This window comes from Acanthopagrus latus, chromosome 6 (assembly GCF_904848185.1).
Source record: "Acanthopagrus latus isolate v.2019 chromosome 6, fAcaLat1.1, whole genome shotgun sequence".
NCBI classification, from domain to species: Eukaryota; Metazoa; Chordata; class Actinopteri; order Spariformes; family Sparidae; genus Acanthopagrus; species Acanthopagrus latus.
The window spans coordinates 23,311,222-23,331,047 of NC_051044.1; the positions used below are offsets into that span (position 1 = coordinate 23,311,222).

The window sequence follows — 19,826 nt, forward strand, 5'->3', positions numbered from 1 at the left end:
AGTGTTGATAGATGAGGGTGTGTGTGACTGTTCAAACACTCGTTTTCAGCTCTGAGTTAGTTCCAGTTATTCCTCCTGGAGCTTTGGATCGGATGTTAAAGGGGCACGATGTAGTTTTGGGAAAAAGTTCAAACTGTGAATTTTAACATAAACAATATTAATGAGGTAATAATACGTAAGTCAGAAAAAGGGTTTTGTCCTTGACTGTGTAAACAAGCTGTTCTCAGAGGAAAATAAGGTCACCAGGGCACCGTTTGAAGCTAGAAAGGTGGCAGGGTCCGCCACGTATAAACACAGTAAAACAGGACGAAACTGTATGTTTAAAGTCAGTTTGTTTATTCAGTTAATTCAGACATGAAAACAAAGAGAGTTTGTTTATTAAGTTTGTTTAAGCATTAGATACATCACTCAGAGTAGAGCTCTCTCCTCTGATTGTAATGTCCTCCCCAAAACTACATACTGCACCTTTAAGTCAATGCTCAATGCCGACATGATCAGCATGTCTGCTTTTTATGTCTTCCATTCGGTAGCAAAAGAAATGTTAAAAAAGCAACAGCAGCAGCAGCAGCAGTGAGATGATAAGGAAAGCTTTTCCGTCACAAGCTAAATGAATAAAGCTCCAACACAATAGCTTTCTTTCTCGCTGCATCCTGTGACAGACGTCCCCATTGAATTTGCAGCCAAAAAGCGCATTCTCCAAGCCTGTGCGCCTCCAATAATAAGCTGGTCGCTGTGTGTTGTTTGTGTGTGTAGAAAGGTGGAGCAGCTGCTTCCCAGTCTGAAGTCCATCACGGTAGCAGGTTCGCAGCCTACGATCCTCCTGCACGGTCCTGCTATGGCAAGGTACTGACTTCACCTCCTCCTGCTGTCTCACAGATGCATGGTGAAACCAGAGAAGGGGAATTTATTTTGCTTCTGACTTCTGACTTGCTCCTGCAAGGCTGATTATTCTTTTACGGATTCTCGATGAGTTTAGTTTCAATTTTAAGCTCTGCTGGAGAGAGATTGAGAAAACCTCGGGCTCACTTGATAAGCAGGCAGGGTTGAAGTTGATTTTTTTGATGAAATGTTTAAGAATAACTCTGTAACTGTTGGTGTCATAAGAACTGTAGGACCTTGACAAGGAGGCTCGCACACCAGATAACTCTCCGAGTTTGTGTTTGTCTCCCTCTGCTGAGCTCAGTCGCCGAGAGAATCCCTGAGCTGGTAGAAAATGCTGATTGCTCTGAAAAGAGCTGCTCGCCTGTGAACCTGCAGCCTGGGAAAGTTGTCTTGTGTGTTCAGTCTTGTTGCTGATGATGAGGAGGTGTGGTAACCACAAACTCTTAAGATTCCTGCCCTTTTTTTTCCTCCACAACACCAAATATCCAACCACCAACCATTCAGAGTGAGTTCAGAGTCTTACAGAGAAATAAACCCCCAGACAATGTCGTCTTTGTTCTCACTGAGCGATTAGACTTCATTATCTTTAGCATCTTTACTACAAATCGTCGTCATCTTTTCAGAAGACGCTTTTCTAAGATCGTCCTCAGACTTTCACCTCGACGATCTACTCTTGCCTAGCTCTAAAAATATACTTCCTGAATTTTTTTATTTTCTATTTTTTTTTTACAATGATGTAAAAGATGTATGGCTATACATAAGAGATGGCTATAGACTTATTAGACTGGTGTAGAGTCCATGCATTATTTCTAGGAGCAGGTCCCTACAGTACGTATGTGGATGTGTGAGGTGGTGATCAGCAGAGTTTGTGCATGTATGAACTGCTGGGCGGCTGTAGTACGACATGGGTCTAAATATAAAGAAGAGCGCCACTCTACCCGAGGAGTCCAGTTACAGATGCACATTAACCTGGCACTGGGAAGTCATTGATTCATTTGCTTTCTGGTCATGGATTCAACTAACGGTGTACTGTTGGGTAACGCTCCAATTTTGAATTTTAATCCACACTATCTGTCACTAGATTAAACCTTTTAATGCAAATCTGGAAAGAAAAAAAAAGATTTCCAACGCCACCGCAGGCCAAACAAGTGATACGAGTTCAGGTAGATCTCTGGGAGGTTACAGCAGAAGACGCCTGTTTCCCATGGCGGCTAGTTTTACAGGCTGGGTCATTTGGCACGTTGCATCGACAGAGGTGTGTCTTTGTGTGCAGGCATGCACATTATCAGAGGTCTATTGCAACATGTACAGTGCATTGATACAAGTGTGTGCCTGTGCCGCACACACTCTGTTCGCCTTTCCCTTTCTGAAGTCATAGGGTACAGAAGAACAATGCAAACTTGTAGGACTTCATTCCATTGTGTGCGTGAACACACTGGCGGTTCAGATGTAAAGCAGGAGATATGTTCGAAATCTAAGTTGAACTATGGGTAATGTAAGGCGCCACGGTTTTTTTGAAAAGTGGTCCACTGGTCAAGTCTACTGCACTGTTGGACTCGTTGTTGACATTTTAAAAAACAAATGTTTAAAATCTGAAGAAAACAACCAGAGACCAGAGAGAACCAGCCTTAATCTGTCCACTTATTTTTCTTCCTTTTCACAGTGTGGCTCCTACATTTCCCATGATGCAACTTGAGTGACATCACTGGAGGGCTTTCGTTGGGCTGTAGTACTTTCTTTGGCCTCTGTTACAGTAAATAGAAAAGTTTTGGGTTGCAAACAAAACAAGACATCTGAGGACGTCATCCGAGGTTTTGGGAAATACTGATCAACATTATTAACCATTTTCTGACATTTGATCGACCCAACAACTTGTCATTCAATTGAAGAAAAATAATCGACAGATTAGTGATCATGACAACAGCTGTTAGTTGCAGCCGTAATGTTGTAGGCACATATTGTAAAGCCTCTTTAGGCAAATATGTCATTTATGATATAAAATGATCTTCTTCTCTTTCTTCTTATCAATTAAAGGTGTAATATGTAAGAGCTGGGCACATGTTGAATTCACACTCAAAACAAATAGAGGGCAGCATGTCACCGGCGTACCTGCTAACTGCTGCCAAATGAAAATGCTTAGCCGGTTAGTTCAGTTAGGCGTGGCGCTAGCTGTCTGGATTCAGAGCTTGATGTTTATACAGTGAGTGCAGGAGCTTTGGACAGGGACAGACTGGGGCTTGCTAATTAGCATGCTAACCCCAATATATACCGTATCTCTGCAACATAATACATCAATGTAATCACGTCAAAACTGTTATTTCTTCAGATTTTGGTGATCATTTTTTGATAATTTTGATTTTTCACACTTTACTATCAAATAGCGCATTCCTATATTTTATCAGCACAACAGATATATTCTTTAGTTATCCATGTTCACTGTTGGTCTTAATGCTGCCATTCAGGCTCAGGTTGGTATAGCGCCCACGGTGGTTTGAATTCTATTTTGCATCCTTGAACCCTGCCACGTGTCACGCTTAAAGGGGGCAGTGTCCAGCTCCACCTGGCCACTTGTTCAACCACAAACAGGAGTTTCACGTCTGGCTGGTTTCAACTCATTGATAGCACGACACATTATTCTGCAGAGGTGTGCTGCTAAAACACTCGCAACTAAGAGGCTCGTAGACCGATTCCATCGCGCTGACTCACTCAAAGACAGTATTGTCTGTGCACCCCACCCGAGGGCTGCCCGAATGGATACACAATCCACCCAAGTCACAGGTGAGGTGAACACCTCAGAGCTATGAGTGGAATTGCAGTTTGCGCTCCCGCTCTGATGTGAAAGACGTGAAAACAATAGGAGATAAGTAATGACTCTGGATACACCTGAGTGTACTTGTTCCACACATTCAACATGTGGAAGGCAATGTTGTCTTTTGCGTTGTTCAAATAAAACATCTCTCTTCTATTAAAGCACTGTGGGTTCAGAAAGCCAACACCCAAGCCTTAAGCTTCAGTAAATCTATTACTCAGGGGCTCTGTAGGAACACTCCCTACATTCTTGTTTCCTATATACACTGATTAATGATGAAATCCCAGATAGCAACCTCACATCGGCTCCACCGGTGGCTTTTCACCCATTTCGACCTGCCGACCAGATGTTGTAATAATCATGGTTTAATCTATACCCTCCCCGACACTGTTCCTCAGAACAGTCTCGTCTCTCTTGGCAGATGACTTGACGCAGATGTCATATAAAACTTTCCCCACCCTTAATTCTCAGAGGCAATTTGGCGGCTGTTTTGGTTGCACAAGCTCTCCTGTATTGCTGCGTGTGGTGTGTACATAAGCATGTGTGCGTGTCTGCCGTGCCTGTGTGTGCTCAAGTCACAGACGTGGGTGTGTTTTGATAAGCAGCTCGTCTCATATCAAAGTTTGATATAGAAAAATAGTTCCACACATCTGCACATGCAGGCATATTTTATGCACATAATGTGCCCTTGTGTGTGTGTCAGGAGAAACAGCCGTATCTGTTTCTCTTGAGAAGCAGCTCAGATGTGGCCCCTCATCAGGTTGGTGGGTGTCAGTCCACGGTCAGCTCACTTCCCTTTATAGCCCAGAGAGTTACGGCCCAGCCTCTTGTGGCTTCCACATCTGAACTCCCCCCCTCTCCCCATCCCTCCCCTCTCGTCTCTGCTCCACGACCACACCCCCCTCCAGTCCCTCCCCCTTCTCTCCCTCCCGTTCCCGTTCCCTTGCCTGTGTGCTGGAAACATGCTGCAAGCCGACAGGCAAGGCAGAGGCTGACAGAGACAGACAAACAGACACACACACACACATAGACGTTTCGGAGGCACTTTTCAGCCAACATGGGCCAGATACTGAGCTGGATCCGAGGCCCACGGGACGCCCCGGCCCTGCGGGATGTGGCTGTGGAGGAGCAGGTGTGTTCAGATGTGTGTGTTTTGCCTCAGTATGTGCTGTAAGTGTCCACGTGTGTTTTGATTTGCTCATGTAAGTCAGCCTGTAAGTTGAAATGGACGCGTATTAGCAATGCAGCTGTTCTTGTTAGTTCTGTTGGTCTGGTTCGTGCTGTGCATTTAACAAAGGACTTATAGGGGAAACTCGCATAAGGAGGAAAACTGTCTTGGCTTCAGTCCAAGTGAGACCTCCCTCCCTCCCTCCCTCGCTCTCTGTGCTGGAATGTGAGGCTGCCGGTCAGTCTCCAACAGTTCAGAGTCAGAGTTTGTGGTTTGTAGTAGTCAGATATTAAAACCAAGGCTTGGACGAGGCCTGCCCTGGTCTCTACCTGCTGCGACAAGCTCTCTCTTAATGCATGAATACTTGTTAGTGGTGGTTGTTTCAAATGGCGTGCTATTGAAAATATTTTCTGATTTAATTGTCATTAAAAAGGAACAATAAGTTCTGTGTTTTTCTGAACAGGGGTCATAGTTTTTAGGTGTTGCCCGAATAGCATTCCCCCGTGACAATCTGTCGAGATCATGCAATCTGAAAAGGGTGTGTAGCTATCCTGAGCATGTGTGTCCATGTGTACGCACACTCTCTCTCTATTGTTTTTTTCTTTTTCTTTGCACAACTTCAAAAGCGACATGTCCTCACTGACAGGACATGTCCTGTAGCCTCACTGTCACTGTCACAGCTTCACACAGAGAAGGTGGCTGTGTGGTGATATTTGACAGATTCGCAGTCAATGTCATTTCTTTGTTATCAGGGCTGAGATAATGTGCTCTGAGTCACTTTATGTGCTGAAGGTTAAATAGCAAATTATCCCTGGGAGGAGGACTGCTCACAGGATGCTTTGAGATGTTTGCTGGGAGGATCTTTTGTTGTGTTTTATGAACAAAACTGGACTGCAGCAGTCTGCCTCCCCCACAGCTCGCTGTCCTCTGGAACCATTATCATGACAGGAAATGGCCACTGGGGAAACACATAGGAACAAAGTCTAAAAATGACAAGACAACAATTGAACACTTACACACACGTCTGAAAGTTTTCCTTGTTGTCAAACACGCACATCCATTAGGAGCTTAGTGGATGTTGTACCCATCAGTCTTGACAATTGACACTTGTGTTTGCATTCTGTGATACAAGGCAGCTGTTTCAACACCGCAGTGGATTTATAACGGATTAATCATTTACATAACATACTACAGCTTTCATTCAGTATCTACAGAGAACAACTCTAAACTAAAAAGTTATAGTACAGTCCTTAAGGTGTAATGTAAATGTAAAATTCTCAGTTGAAAACATTAGAAAATGAAATAAATTGTCTATACTGTGTAGCAGATATATTTAATGTTAGCATGTTAGCATGCTAGCCAGCTAGGCATGACCCATCCGGGTCCAAAGCAACTGTGTAAATGTAAACAACAACATTCCCCTGGTGCTCCTTGGTCCCAGTCCTGACTTCTAACTGCACAGCTAACTCAGCTAACTAGCTAACTGCTGATATGCTGCCCCATATTTGTTTTGAGTATGAATTCAACAGGTGGTCAGTTCTTACGAACTGCACCTTAACTTAGGTGAAAATAAGAGTAAATGCAAGGTAAAAAGTATGCATTCATAATTCTGACTTGCTTAATGCAGCTGATGTGACAACAATGAAAGTGCTCGTAGTGATGAACCTACAGAATATGTAATGTTTTGGTTCATGCTCGTTTATCTCATGAAAAACCTTTGGTACACTGCTCAGGATCCGACCACTTAAAAGACCCAGTTAGCAACTAGTTGGTGAACATTAGCAGCTACAAACCTGATATGTCCCTCTGTAGAGTTGGTAGAGACCAAAGACAGAGCTAAAAGAGAGAATATTGAACTTTTAATCAGGTGGCCAAATAACGTACTCCAGATAAATCATGAAGTCGTTCCGTAACAGCTGGTCATCGAAATAAGCAACCATTTGCTAACAAGTCATTTATGTCATGTGTATTATTGGGTGTACCTGAACCATCTTCATCAACCAACTTCACAGATGATGATGAGTCGGCATATAAATAATGAACTAACAGTATTTGTCCTTGAACACATAAATTACACATTAAAATGAAAACACTCAGGCAAAGTTACTGATAATTGCACAGCCCTTGGGTAAAGTCCAGACACTGATTGTTGTCACTTTACTGGCTTGGAGCACAAAGATGTTCTGATGAGTCATTTGATCGAATGAGAGCATGATGTCATTTCACATTTAGGCTACTTTTAGGCAATGACAGATCAGAACTTGAATTTCCCCTGTGGTGTCAGTAACTACAAACCAGCCGGGTCGGTTTGCAATTTGTCATGTGCCGCTTACTGAAATCCTGTCACAAGTTCAATATCGTACAGCTGCATTGATGTGATGCTTCAGCACGTGGCCCTCTGTGATAAACCCTTAGGCTGTGGGTGCGCCTGTGCCAGACAGAGAGCAAGGGAACACTGTGTACATGTGAGCATAAATACACAGCTGTTTTGTTGACACACATCCTGTGCAGCAAAATATTATCCCTCCGTTTCCTGCTGAATGGGTTGGCGTTCAGCCCGCGGGGAGCCTGTGTGGTATTTGCCAGCATTCAGTGGGACTTGTCAGATTTCTCGCTGCACTGTCAGTTTGGCTTGAGCTGGCTGCTGACGTTGCTCTCCGCCTTTTACATTTTTTTTTATGTCAGTTATATAAAATCGAGCCTGGGAGAGTGTCCAGGACTCTGGGCTCACCTGCTTCACCGAGGTGTTGTTGTTCGCCACCAAATGCCTCCTGAACTCTTGTCCCGCTGTCTGTTTACATCTGACTTGCTTGAGGAAAAGCTGGCACTCAGAGCCACATGATGTTTGTTGCAAGTAAGGTAATAGGTAATGAAGACCCAGTGGCTTGACACTTACTGGAAATTGTAATGTGATATAAGGCTAGAAATTCGTGGTACGACTTCACATAAGCACATCCAAGTAGCAGGCCAAAGTTAATGGTGGAGTTTAAGCAAGCTTGTGATTATTATGAGCTCATTTTCAAAATGGATGTCGAGTCAGTTCAGGCTCCTATGCTCCAGAGATTCATTCTGTCTTGTCCTGTAATGTTAGTAAAACAGGGCGAGCCTTGCGTAATCTGTAGATGTACAACATAGATAAGCCTTATCTAACTGACAGTAGATACGGTAGGAAGGTGGAGACGGGTCCAGATTGTCCCGTGCGTGTTTCTAATGTGGGATGAAGTGGGTCAACAAACCAGGGGGAAAGTGCAGTGCTAAATTTAGAAAATGGTACGTGGACATGCAGCTGAGCACAGGACGCCTATAGTTTAGTAAGTGTGGGGGATATGGATGGACAGGGGGAACCAGAGAAGGAGAGCTTAACAGGTGTCACTATTTCTATTTTCACCTAAGTACCAAACTGGTTTGGCTCTTCAGAATTTTTCGTCATTGTCACTCCTGTCATTTAGGGTACCGATCACTGCAGTCATTGTTCTACAATTATATGTTTTAATGGCTAAAAGAGGGACAAGTAAGCTGTTAGCTCGTGATTTTTTTGAAGGAACTAAGTTGTCAGATTTTCTTTATTCTCTATACGGCAGTGCTGTGTGTTAGTCAATGCTAACCCAGATTTCAGAGTATCTCTTCAGCACTTGAACACTCTGTAAATCAACAGTGATTAAGATTTAAAAGATTGAGATGAAAACCTCAAAATACATCATTACACAATGATATAGTACCCTGAAAGGTGCAGTATGTAAGCCAGCTGCAGCTGCCGTTAGCTAGTTAGCTCAGCTAGCTGTGCAAACCTGGTGTCAGAAAGGTCTATACTGTATAATAGCTGTATTTTTTTTAAAAAAACAAACATTTTTTATGAGTGATCATAAGAACTTGAAATCAGACAGATGCATAGCTCTGACATGTGAACGTGTTAGCAAACTGCTGCAAATGTAGACATCCAGCCAACATGCAGCAGCTTTAGCATTTATTTGGATTCATGTCTCAGGCCACCTTATTAATAGCATATCAGTCAAATATTCATTGTCTCTTTTTAGTCCTGTTTGTGGTCTCTAACTTGTGAGGCAGCTGGATTTGATTAATCTCATAATATGTGAGCTTGCAAATCTATTTTGCCAGGCTTCAAGCTATGCTCGGGTGGCTGAAGACACAGTGGTTTAACCAATCAGCATCCTATGAGGAACCACTGGCAGCTATGGGTGTGACGCCCAGCCACACCAGCCATAGATGCTTGCTGTTTGGGAGCAACAATGGCGGCTCCCCAAGAGGGTAGCATAGATGCTGCTATGACATCAGAGCTGTGGGGTGTATTTCATCTAAAGAGGAGCAAAGAATGGCACTGAGGGCTTTCCTCGATTGGAGAAGAAGTAGTTGCTCTTCTGACTACTGACTTACCAACTCGCTCTGCTGACAGTAGCGCTCTACTGTCTGTACTATCTTTTCAGTTTGTGAAACAAACTATCTGATGTGTCAGGTTAGTCTATTTGGCTCTTGAGCTTCCTTGATGCTTCTGTTTCTTATCAATCTACTTGCCAACATTGCCATGGTGCTTCCAAAGCTTGCTATGGTTATCTTCTCAGAGCTTGTGTGCTGAAAGCAGCTGCCTCCTGCTGCTGGAAGCAGCAAACATAAAAAACAATTAGCTACAACAGGCTGAAAAACTCTGTATAGTTACAGAGTTGAGCGATCATCCCTTGTAGATTTATCTCTGCCAGCGGTGATGTCATTGTTACAACCACGCTGACATTCAGATCGATTACTATCACAGGTTAAATCAATTTACTGGGCTTCTCAAAGTAAAATGAATCTGGTTTGTCAGGTTTTCCAGTCAACGACAAGTTCACGTTGAGAACACGGATTCCTTCTGACAGATACTGTTCACAATCAGACCAACCAGTTTCACACAGTCTTTTACAACCTCTCCACCCTTTTGGAAAAACAAGCCTCTCTCCCGGTCTATCTGAGTTCTACCAGTATGTTTTCAATATAAAGTGGTTTTAACTGTGATCTCTTGCCAGCAAAAGTATACAGGCACTCCTGTGCCTTCCCACAGACTTAGTTTAAGAAACATGACACTATCAAACCTCCCACTTGGAGTTTACCTCTGAGCTCATAGGAACAGAAGCAAAGAAGTTGAGACTAGAAACCAGCTTCACAGCTCTGATTGGGCAATCCCTCTGAATGGGTGGGTCCCCGCCTGCTTTATCTCATTAGTTGTCAACAAAGATAAGTGTTGCCAGGGGTTACCAAATAAGATGTGTGGATCCAGTTTTCTTACAGAAACATGCCAACACATTCTCTCTCTTTTTCTCACACACATAAACACCAACAGAGCTAAAGACACTAAAGGGCAAAGCTGTTAGAGAAGATTTATTGTGAAAGGTCCCAAAACAGACACAAATATTCCTGTCAGGGAGATGCCAGGGCCGGGGCACGGATTGTGCAACAAGTTGAGGAGGTAATGTTGGTAGGACTGCTTGTCCTTTTAAATGTATTTTTAGACAATCCGGTCAGAGGAATTTAAGGAACAAGGCACACCATTATTCTGGAGAAGAAAATACATCCACCGCACTCTTTATTCAAGGTGATGGTCCCTTTGTCTTGTAATCATCAGCTTGACGCGGCTGATGTTTAACGGCATACCATGCAGGATTTGTCGGCTGCTGTTTGCGAGCGCACCATTTAAAGGTGCAGTGAGAAAGACAGCTGACAGTCTCGTTCCCAGGTACTGACGCTGTGGGTGTGCACGCAATTAAAGCTCTTAATGATCAACCATCTTTCTCCAGTACTGCAGATGCCCTAATTCACACTGATTACACTTTATATGCATCTATACACCTTCCTTTCTGTGAAATCCCTCATTATATAGCTTTAAGCAAGTCTACAACTACAGTGGCTTATAGTAGATAGATTGTAGTAGAGTTCATTGTGCGGTAATACAACATGTTTGGAAAGTAACTATAAATGGATCATACAGCCCAAAAAGAAAACAAACAACACTGAAACACAAACACTGTTTGTTTCTTTGGTGTAAAAAGCACTGATTGTTACTCAGGGACCAGGGGACCAGGGGTAATTGAGGGACTTTGATTTCCCAGGCCCATTATCCAAAAATACAAGGGCCGGCGTAGCATGGCGTAGCTTCAGACACAGATCAAGGATGAATAGTTACAACACTAATAATGTATAACACTGAACTTGGAGGCCTTACAGAAGCTCACAGACAACAATTACAAAGTAAGAGTGGCTTGAAAGTGTGAAAGTTTCTTGACAGTGCTGCTGTTTTGGTCTTCAGCCGTGAGAGCTCTGCAGGGATAAGCTTAATAGGACCATGGTTGAATCAAAACTTTCTTCAGAAATGACATAAATACATAATAGACAAAACAAGTGTGGCACACATACAGTACATGCCAGACGTTTGCTCAGTCAGCGTAAAAACAACAGACTGATACAGAAGCTGACAGACACGGTGAGCCCACGCAGCAGGCGACGCTCACACAATCCTCCATTCATTTTCATCTAAGTGCTGTGAGCATCTTCAGACACAGGGGGGCGCTGTGCTCTGCTGTGCTGTCCTCCAGAGCCCTCCCCTTCAACATGCTTCACATGTTTTGTGGTTTGCAGCGCTCCATCTGAGCTGTGTTTAAAAGTTTCTTGATTAACTTTAGTAGGCAGCGAACTATCAGCCAATCAATCCCGTAAAGTGTGTGTGTGAGTGTGTTTGTTGAGGGGGGTTACAGATCAAGCTGCCATCCTTGTTTTTGAATTTCTTACATAACCTCTGGCTGCTGTCCAGAGGCTGCGTTTCCTGTCCGTCCCTTTGTTCAGGGGAGGCTTTGAAGAGCAGTGAAGGCCGCGGAGAACACGCCTGGACGTGTCTCGGTGATCACATTGTTTCGGGTCCCTTCCTTCCAACCTTCTTTAATTTACACCTTTTTTTAAAAAAAAAATTTCACTGCTCTGGCTGTCTTTGGGTGCGGTTAGGGCTACATGTGATGTGGTCCCCCTCCCTCTCTTCTTTTCTTCCCTACAACACACACACACAGGCTCTGCAGTCTAGATTCCTAAGCAGTGAGTGTATCAGACACACCCAGACTCTACCAAACAGCTCCCCTCCAGCAGGTCTACTTCTGCCGCCTCAGTGCTTCATCCTTCGACAACATCTCTTCGCGATGAAATCTTGATGTAAGCCATCATGTCTGTTATCGAACTGCAACATCCCCTCCTCGCGCAGATCGCCCTGACCCAGCCCCAAGTTTCCCTCACGCTGACTTATTTAATTTTCCTGGCAGGGACCAAGCAGTGGGCGGGTCTGTGTGAGGCCGGCCAATCGGACTGAGCCTGCTCTGCTGGCCTGTGGCTGAGGAGGCGGGGCTGTGAGCAGCACAGGCTTGTTGTACTGCTCCCAGGAAGGCGGGGCAACAAGTTTTGCACTGCTGGGTGTGTGTGTGTGTGTGTGTGTCAGTGTGTGTTTACATGTGTGTGTTTGCATGCTTGTGCGTGGATTAACAGCGGGGATCTAAGGTGAAACAGCCGCAAGGGAGCATCACAGTAGTGTTCACATCAGGGTACATAGAGGATATACACTCACAGGCAAACCCATGGTATGTATCTGGGGACTATTTCCCCCTTTGTGGTTGTTCTAATGTTAGCGTGTGTGTGTGTGTGTGTGTGTGTGTGGGTGTGTGGAAGGGCTTCCTGTTTGACTGATACCTGTCGACTCAGTTTGAAGGCTGCCGTGTGGCTGTGTTAGTGTGAGGCGGCAGGCAGCTTTTGGTTGATCCAGTTCGCTGCCCTCGTCGTGTGAAGTTAAGGAAAGTTGGCAAAGGACGACAGATTTTTGTTTCTTTAATGGCTCCAGAGAAGGAATTGTCGCTAAGGCAGCAACAAAAGGGATCCAAATAAACAGTAAACAAGCAACTTGATGTGTTTACCAAGTGGCACTGCTCTTATTCTTTTATCAATATATAAGAAGTAACTCTTACTGGCTTTAAAGGGGCACTGTGCAGTTTTGGAGGTAACGATACAAACTCAAACTCATATTTTTTTCCATCAAGCTGTTCTTGGAGGAAAATAATGTCCCCAGGTAGAAAGGTGGCAGGGTCCGCCAAATATAAGTAATTAAGTAAAACAGTATGAAACGGTGTTGTCCTTTAAGGTCAGTTTGTTTGGAGGGTTGGTTTATTGAGTTTGCCTAAGCGTATAAAATCAGTCAATACAGATCTTTCTCTGCTGATTAAAAACTACATATTGAACCTTTAACCAAAAAAAAAAAAAATAGTATCCTGGCTTCTCTGAACCAGGGTTTGCTGCTTATTTGTTGTCAGCATCATAACTGCATTAGTGTGATGGGATTGTGCTTCACCCCTGCTTGCTCTCTTCTCGAGGTAAAGTGCATGTCAGGTCGCAATAAAAGGCAAATGAAGGGTACAATAAAACCAGCACAGAGCAGTTAATGCGACAATTAAGAATATTAACAATGCGCTGTCCTCACAGGAGGCCCGTTAAAGTAGTTCTGAGTTTGCCCACGTTCACCCCTGCAGAGCTCTGCACAGAAGACGACAACAGCTTCAAACCTCTGCTCCACATTCTTGCCCTGTAACACTGACTTCAGCCTCCGTCATCTCCTCCTCTGAGCCGAGGTGATCCACATAATCACGAGCGACCGTTGAGACGTTGAGAAGTTGCCAGTTCTATTTTGAAGCAGCAGCAGCAAGCTCAGGAGCTGCTTCCAGCCTTATTCACATGTGCGTGTCAGTGGTTTGTTGGGTGGGGCCCAGCATTAGTCATCAGTTTTCAGTACTGTCAGACGCTACTGCCTTAATCTGCAGTAGTCGGGTAAGGCTGCATTGTTCCTTCTTTTTTCTAGCAGACAAGTACGTTGTGAGTTACATGCGTCATGTGAAGGGCAGTCCGGGATGGTCTGACATAGCGAACGTATATGTGCAGACGTGTCATGGCAGAAATAGGAAAACCTCAAGCACATCGCCAGCTTCCGTCTGTGTCGAGCGCATGGCAGCTTGAGAAGGGGCGATTGGTTTTAAATGGCCCTGTGCTGCCGTCAGCCAAGCTCTGAAGTCTTGCGTCTGTTTTGACCGCACTCACCCGAGCCTCAGCCCAGCAGTGTGCCCGGCTCTCCCAGGAGGGCCGTGATGTGGATATCCTGTCCCGAGCTGCGTCAGTATCCAGTGTCATCCTCACTGGTCACTGCTACGGTGGCTAAAGGCTCTGTGGTTCTGCATGCACGCATGGGGTGTATGTGTGAGTGTGGGGGGGTCATGTGTCGCAGGGCAGGAAATGTGGTCAAGCAGCAACATAAGTGGCCGGAAAGAAGTGGGTTTTGGTTTGGAGATTTTTTTTTTGTCTAAGAGGTGTTCACGCTTGAGAAGGACATCCCCTCTCACTGTTGGTCACATATGCTGTTTTCTGTGTGTAGGTTACTGTGTCAACCGGTGTTACAGCTGAAATAACTTCACTGTTCACTGTAGGTCTGCGAGCCCCTGAGAGGATGTGAAACTTTAAATAATAGTTGAGATATATGTCAGCCTCTATGTGCATTTTTGTCTAAGTGTGTGTGTTTGTGTTTATATCGCGGTGTTTGTTTGTACTGTTGTGTTTCATTCTGCAGCTGTCTATGCATCAGTCAGCTGTGAACTCGACTGTTTAATGGCCTCAATATGTCCCTTTTATAAAAACAGGTACACGGCAACTACCGGCCCCTCCCCTTACCCCGACAAAATTTCTACCAGGTACAGCTGTATGCAGTTTTCCTCCATGTGCACACTTTTGATTTTGTCTGTGTACAAGAGTCGGACGGAATAACGGGAGCACCTCACAATGCAGCGGTCAGATCCCAATTTACAAAAACTACTGCAGTGTTGAGTGAATGTTGGACTCTCACGATGGAAGAGTTCTCTGCAGATCAGATTGTGAGGTGCTCCTGTTACTTTGTTGGCTGCTTTTAGCTGCATGAGAGAAGTCCTGTACAAATCCTCCTGCACCGAGCCAAGGTCACAAACCAGTTGGAGACAGCTTCTGCTGTCCCCAGTGTGTTGTCTTTGTTTTTCTGTGAAAAGCTGATGGAATCACTCTTCATTTTCTGTCCAAATTCAAAGGCCAGTCAACATCTGCAGGAAACAAAAGCTAATTTTAACAGAATTTTATCAGAATATAATTGAACTAATGCTTCAGCCAGCATGAGAGTTGATAGCGTAGCTAGTGTGAGGCCTCATTAGTAGGGCTGGTTATCAAACCCCACAGACCAAAAATGTGTTTGTGGCACCAAGTATGAACAAATAGACAAATAGTGTTGAAAGGAGAAACTGAAGGGTTATGCGTGATATGTTGGGTTGTTTGTCTTACTAATGATCTTTTTTTTCCTTTTTTAAACCAGCATGTTGCCAGTTTGAGACAGTATTTCTGTGCAGCTGGTTGTTACATTATTTATTTTTTCTTTTTCCTGGCTTTTATTGATAGGACAGCTGAAGAGTGTGACAGGAAATAGGGTAAGAGAGGGGGAGTGACACGCGTGCTACCAACCGAGCTAAGCGGCGCCCCGGACCTTTGACATTTGATACCTTTAGAACATAAGTTCTTTGAGATTTTGTTGGAATACATATTATATGCCCATTATTATGTTACTAATAAAGTAACTATCTGTAGCCAAACTCAGGTATTGTACTAATACTAGCATTGTACAATTTAAACTAATAGGCCACCTTCCAATGGCTCTTTGGAGCTTTGGTTGTAAATAGTAATGAAATCGTGTGTTGTCGTTGTCGTTAAAACTTAAAACTAAGGGTCATGTTTCAGCTTTTCAAGAAAAACAAAAACTCTGCAAATATACGTTTGCCACAGGGCAGAAGCTCCCCTGGAGGCAGAGCTGTTTTTAGCTCAATGGGTAAAGCGTGAATGCACTTTAACACCACTGGGATCCATATGTTTTTTTTAAATTCTCCCTGAGGTCACCTGTGTGTGAGGCCTGTGCTAAAAGCAGCTTGAAGTGTATGTGCACTGTTTGCATTGTGCCGGTGGCTGGTCAGACGTGTGTGTTATCTAAGGGGAGAAAGCAGTCTGCTGGACAGGTGTGTGTGGAATGCAGGAATGCTGCAGTTTGGAGCGTCAGCAAAGAGATTGCTTGCAGGGCGTCTGGGTGGAGCTCAGGTGAACACAGAATTCAGTGTGGTGGCAAATATCTAAAACTGGCCCCATGTTCTCGCCTGCTGTTACTGGCTATATATGAATAACTTTTACCGTGTTGATTTTAATGCCAACAAGATGATGCAGCCTTTTATTTCAGAGGGCAGACGAGGGAAGAGACCTTTGTTCTTCACTTTTTGGCATGTTCTTGTTTGTTCAAATTTTTCTCCAGATCTGATTCCGACAATGGCAGTCATATTGTAAACACTCTTCATAGTTCACTCCCTGTCTGACAAACAGTGCATTGTTTCCCTTAATGGACTGTGACTGAAATGAGCAGTCGGTGTGTTTGCCTATCGGAAAAATAATCCGGGTGGTAAGTTGTAACTGGCGTCTGTCACACTCAGTGAATACAGAGCTGGTGGTAAACATGCAACGCTTTGATTGTCAGAGTGAGGGGAGACTGTTTTGTGTGTGTGTGTGTGGTTTTGAATGAAGATTTCCACATAAATCTCCTGTCTGATGGTTATGCAAATGCACGTGATGCTGATTAAAGCAGGAAACTTGATTTTGTAAGCGAGCATATCTTGTGGACGTGGACATGGGTGTGTGGATGTGTTTGAGGGGTCAAAGAGCAGAAAGTCAGATTAGCAACGTAGCACGTCCATGGATTTTAAACTTGCACTTTGTTGTTGGACTGCTCTCATATGACTAAAAGGCAGATGAGTCAACATATCCTCTTGGCCAACTTCCTTTCATTTCAACTGACACATTTAACATTTGCTGAATACGGCACTATATTTAGTTTGGACACGTCCTTTGAGAGCTTTCGGTTTGCCACAACTTGCACGAGTGTGAGGGAAAGTATAGAGAACAGTAATGATGTCATTAGGTCACAGAGACATCTGATATCATGCTTTAGTCGAGAAGGCGATAGCCGCCACTGTAGTGACCACAACAGCCCTGTTAATCAAACGAAATTAAAGTTTCTTTTGCAGTGTGAATGCTAAAACTATGCCACACAAGACTGGGCATCAGCGGGGAAGAAGTGTGTGTGATGCTAGATGACATCATAGCAAGCATAGACGATCTGCATGCTCCCACTGAGTTTGAGTGCAGCTTCTCCCATTCCCTGCAAAATAAAATTACCAAAGAAAATAAAGGTTTCTGTGACCAGCAATCTGATCCACTTTATAAATACAAACATGATTTACACACATGATTGATGCTGCTACATGTGTTTTGGATCGATGGGCTTCTCCAGCAAAACCATTGCTCTCCTGCGGTACAGCATGCCCTGTTGTGCACTCATCTCTCGCATTACACTTCTCTTTTTCTAATGGTTTTGTTGGAAGCTAAAACTATCTTAACTTTACAGGTTTGTGGCATGTATGCTATTTTTATGTCTATACAACAAAAACACAAAGCCACAGCCGACAGCTGGTTAGCTCATCTTAGCTTAGCCTAGCATACAGACTGAAGTAAGGGCCAAACAGCTAGTCTGGTTCCGTGTATGAAATCTCTGCTTACCAGCACCTCATGTTAACCTGTTGTATCTTGATTGAGTCGTGTTTGGTAAATCAAAAATGACTTTGCTGAGAGCAGTAGCTTTCTGAGACCTGCCAGTAGCTCCCGACATACTGGGCAGGATTTTGTAGCTGTTTGATAAAGCTAGGCTAGTTGTTAGCGAGCTTCATGTTTTTGTACTAAGCTAAGCTAATTGCTAGCTGTGGCTTCGTATTTACCCCAGAGACTTGTGAGTGGTACTGATCTTCTCATCGAACACTCAACAAGAAGAGCGACATTTCCCAAATGTGCTGTTCATGTAATGAAAAGTAATACAGGATGTAGAAACATTTGTTCATATTATCAATGTCAAATATTGACCAGTAATTTGCAAGTGTATGTATCAAATTACTGGTGCATTAGTAGAACAGTCAGTATCAACATTAGCTTCATAACTCTATAATGAAAATAGCTTAGCTGGTGGATTTCAGTTTCATCAAAAAATATCTGACCCATCAGGCGTTACTACCCAGCATGCAGCACAACTCTGTTTCCCTTTGTAACCTAATAAAGTTTTGTCTGTGGTAACTTGGGAACAATAAATATTTACTGTGGTCACAGGAGTAATGTGACTTCCCCTGCAGCAGGGGGATGCCCTGGCTGCTTGTGACCTCACTTCCTCACTTTTGCCACTTCCTCCTCCTCATTCTGTCTCTCAAGCAGCATTATGTTCATTGAATTATAGTAGAAGAAGAGAAAAGAAAGTAATAGGGGGCATGCTCTTAGATATATTCTCATTTACCTGACTTTGAATCTGTTTTATCAATGTGAGGAACCATATAATCTTATTTCACAGTGTGATTGTCCAAAGAAAGACTGAGAGTTTGAGAAAAAATTGAGCCTCGGAGCTTTAATAAACTACATAGAGCCTCACTTAGTGACCTTATTTGTGTTAAATGTAACAGCAGTGTGTGAGGCAATCACTGACAGTGGTGAGCTGCAGTCATTTCTAAATCAGAGGTGACAGATGATTGAGAATGGTGCAATTCACACTGTGTGTCTGTATCTCTACTTCTCTTTCCTCCTCCCGTTAATCTCTCTCCCTTCTCTCACTTGTAGTCATTCACAGACACACAGCCTGCCTCCGTCTTGCTGGTTCATGGTTACTGTAAAAGGCCATGAACGGCTGGCTTAACAGGTTAATTCAGTAGACACACACAGACACTCAGACGTGGAAGAATGAAAACTGTTGGGCCTAATTGCTGCAGCACTCAGCGGCATCTGTCAAGGATACTTTGAAATGCATCATAAACAAACAGACCGGTGTTCAAACTGTCATCTGTGGACTTACACCAGCAGTGCAGTATGTTTGAGGGGGACACTGATGGACAGCCCGCGTGCTGACATCCAAATGATCCCACAGCCTCTCTGTGATTAGTTTGAAAAGCATAAAAACAGAAATGTTCACCAACTGGCTGGGTTAGATCTGACTGTACAATGAGACGCGGCCACACAATGCGTCAAGCTGCATGTGAAAATAACTCCCAAGTGATTCTGACCTGGTGTCAGTGGGGTGGAGGCCTTGTGCCTCTCTCCTTATTCACACCACATCAAAAGACAGGGCTGGGCTCTGTGGCATACTGAGCTCCACCTGGATAAAGCAGAGTGCTTCAAAATACCATTCACCGCCCTCAAAAAGGAGTGTGTTCATTACATAGTTTGTACATGTACTTCTGTAAAAGTGAAAAAAACAGTTACTCTTCAATACAAGTGGAGCAGAGAGTTCACCTGAGAGCGGTATGTTCAGGATCATACTTGTCATTTATTGCTGCTGCTGAGGCTTGTTGTTTAACTGAATATAGTTTGATTTATTTTGCAGAGATACATTTTTATAGTATGTCATAATAGTTACGGTTATAAGAGAACATGTGGTCATATATCTTTTTTCCAGTGACGAACCTGTAAGCTAGATCTTATCCCTGTTCATAAAGGAGGAGCACCCGTCCAGTGCCTTCACTGATAGAACAAGATGCTTGATTAATGCACGATACAAGTTTTATTTCTAGTCTTTTGTGTTTTATTGGAAATTAGCCCTGTTTTCTCACAATATGTGGGTCCGGGGTTGAATTCTCAGCCTGTGAGGACCAGTCCAGGTTGTTGACCTCCAGTAAATGTGAGTTTTTTTAATGTATGTGTTTTTTTTGTATATATTGAATACTGATATGTTATTATTAGTTTTGTGGATTGAGCATTAATACCTCTGCTTCAGTTGGGATATAGTACCTAGTTTGTGGACTAAATGCACGGTTGAATGCAGATCAATGT

At 43.7% G+C, this 19,826-nt stretch overlaps 1 protein-coding gene across 37 annotated transcripts in view; it reads left to right on the plus strand.

The window, feature by feature from the left end:
* cast (calpastatin) overlaps positions 1-19,826 on the plus strand; it is a 39,226-nt gene that overhangs the window by 1,057 nt on the left and 18,343 nt on the right. For 16 of the 37 annotated variants that reach the window (XM_037100584.1, XM_037100589.1, XM_037100585.1 and 13 more), the window contains exon 2: positions 754-843. The exons of 6 other annotated variants lie outside the window; for them this stretch is intronic. In XM_037100584.1, the coding sequence (XP_036956479.1) occupies positions 754-843 (90 nt within the window). Of the gene's footprint in view, positions 1-753; positions 844-4,652; positions 4,824-12,287; positions 12,461-14,554; positions 14,606-19,826 lie in introns of those variants that run through there. 15 more of the 37 variants (XM_037100615.1, XM_037100622.1, XM_037100603.1 and 12 more) reach the window with 11 other exon arrangements.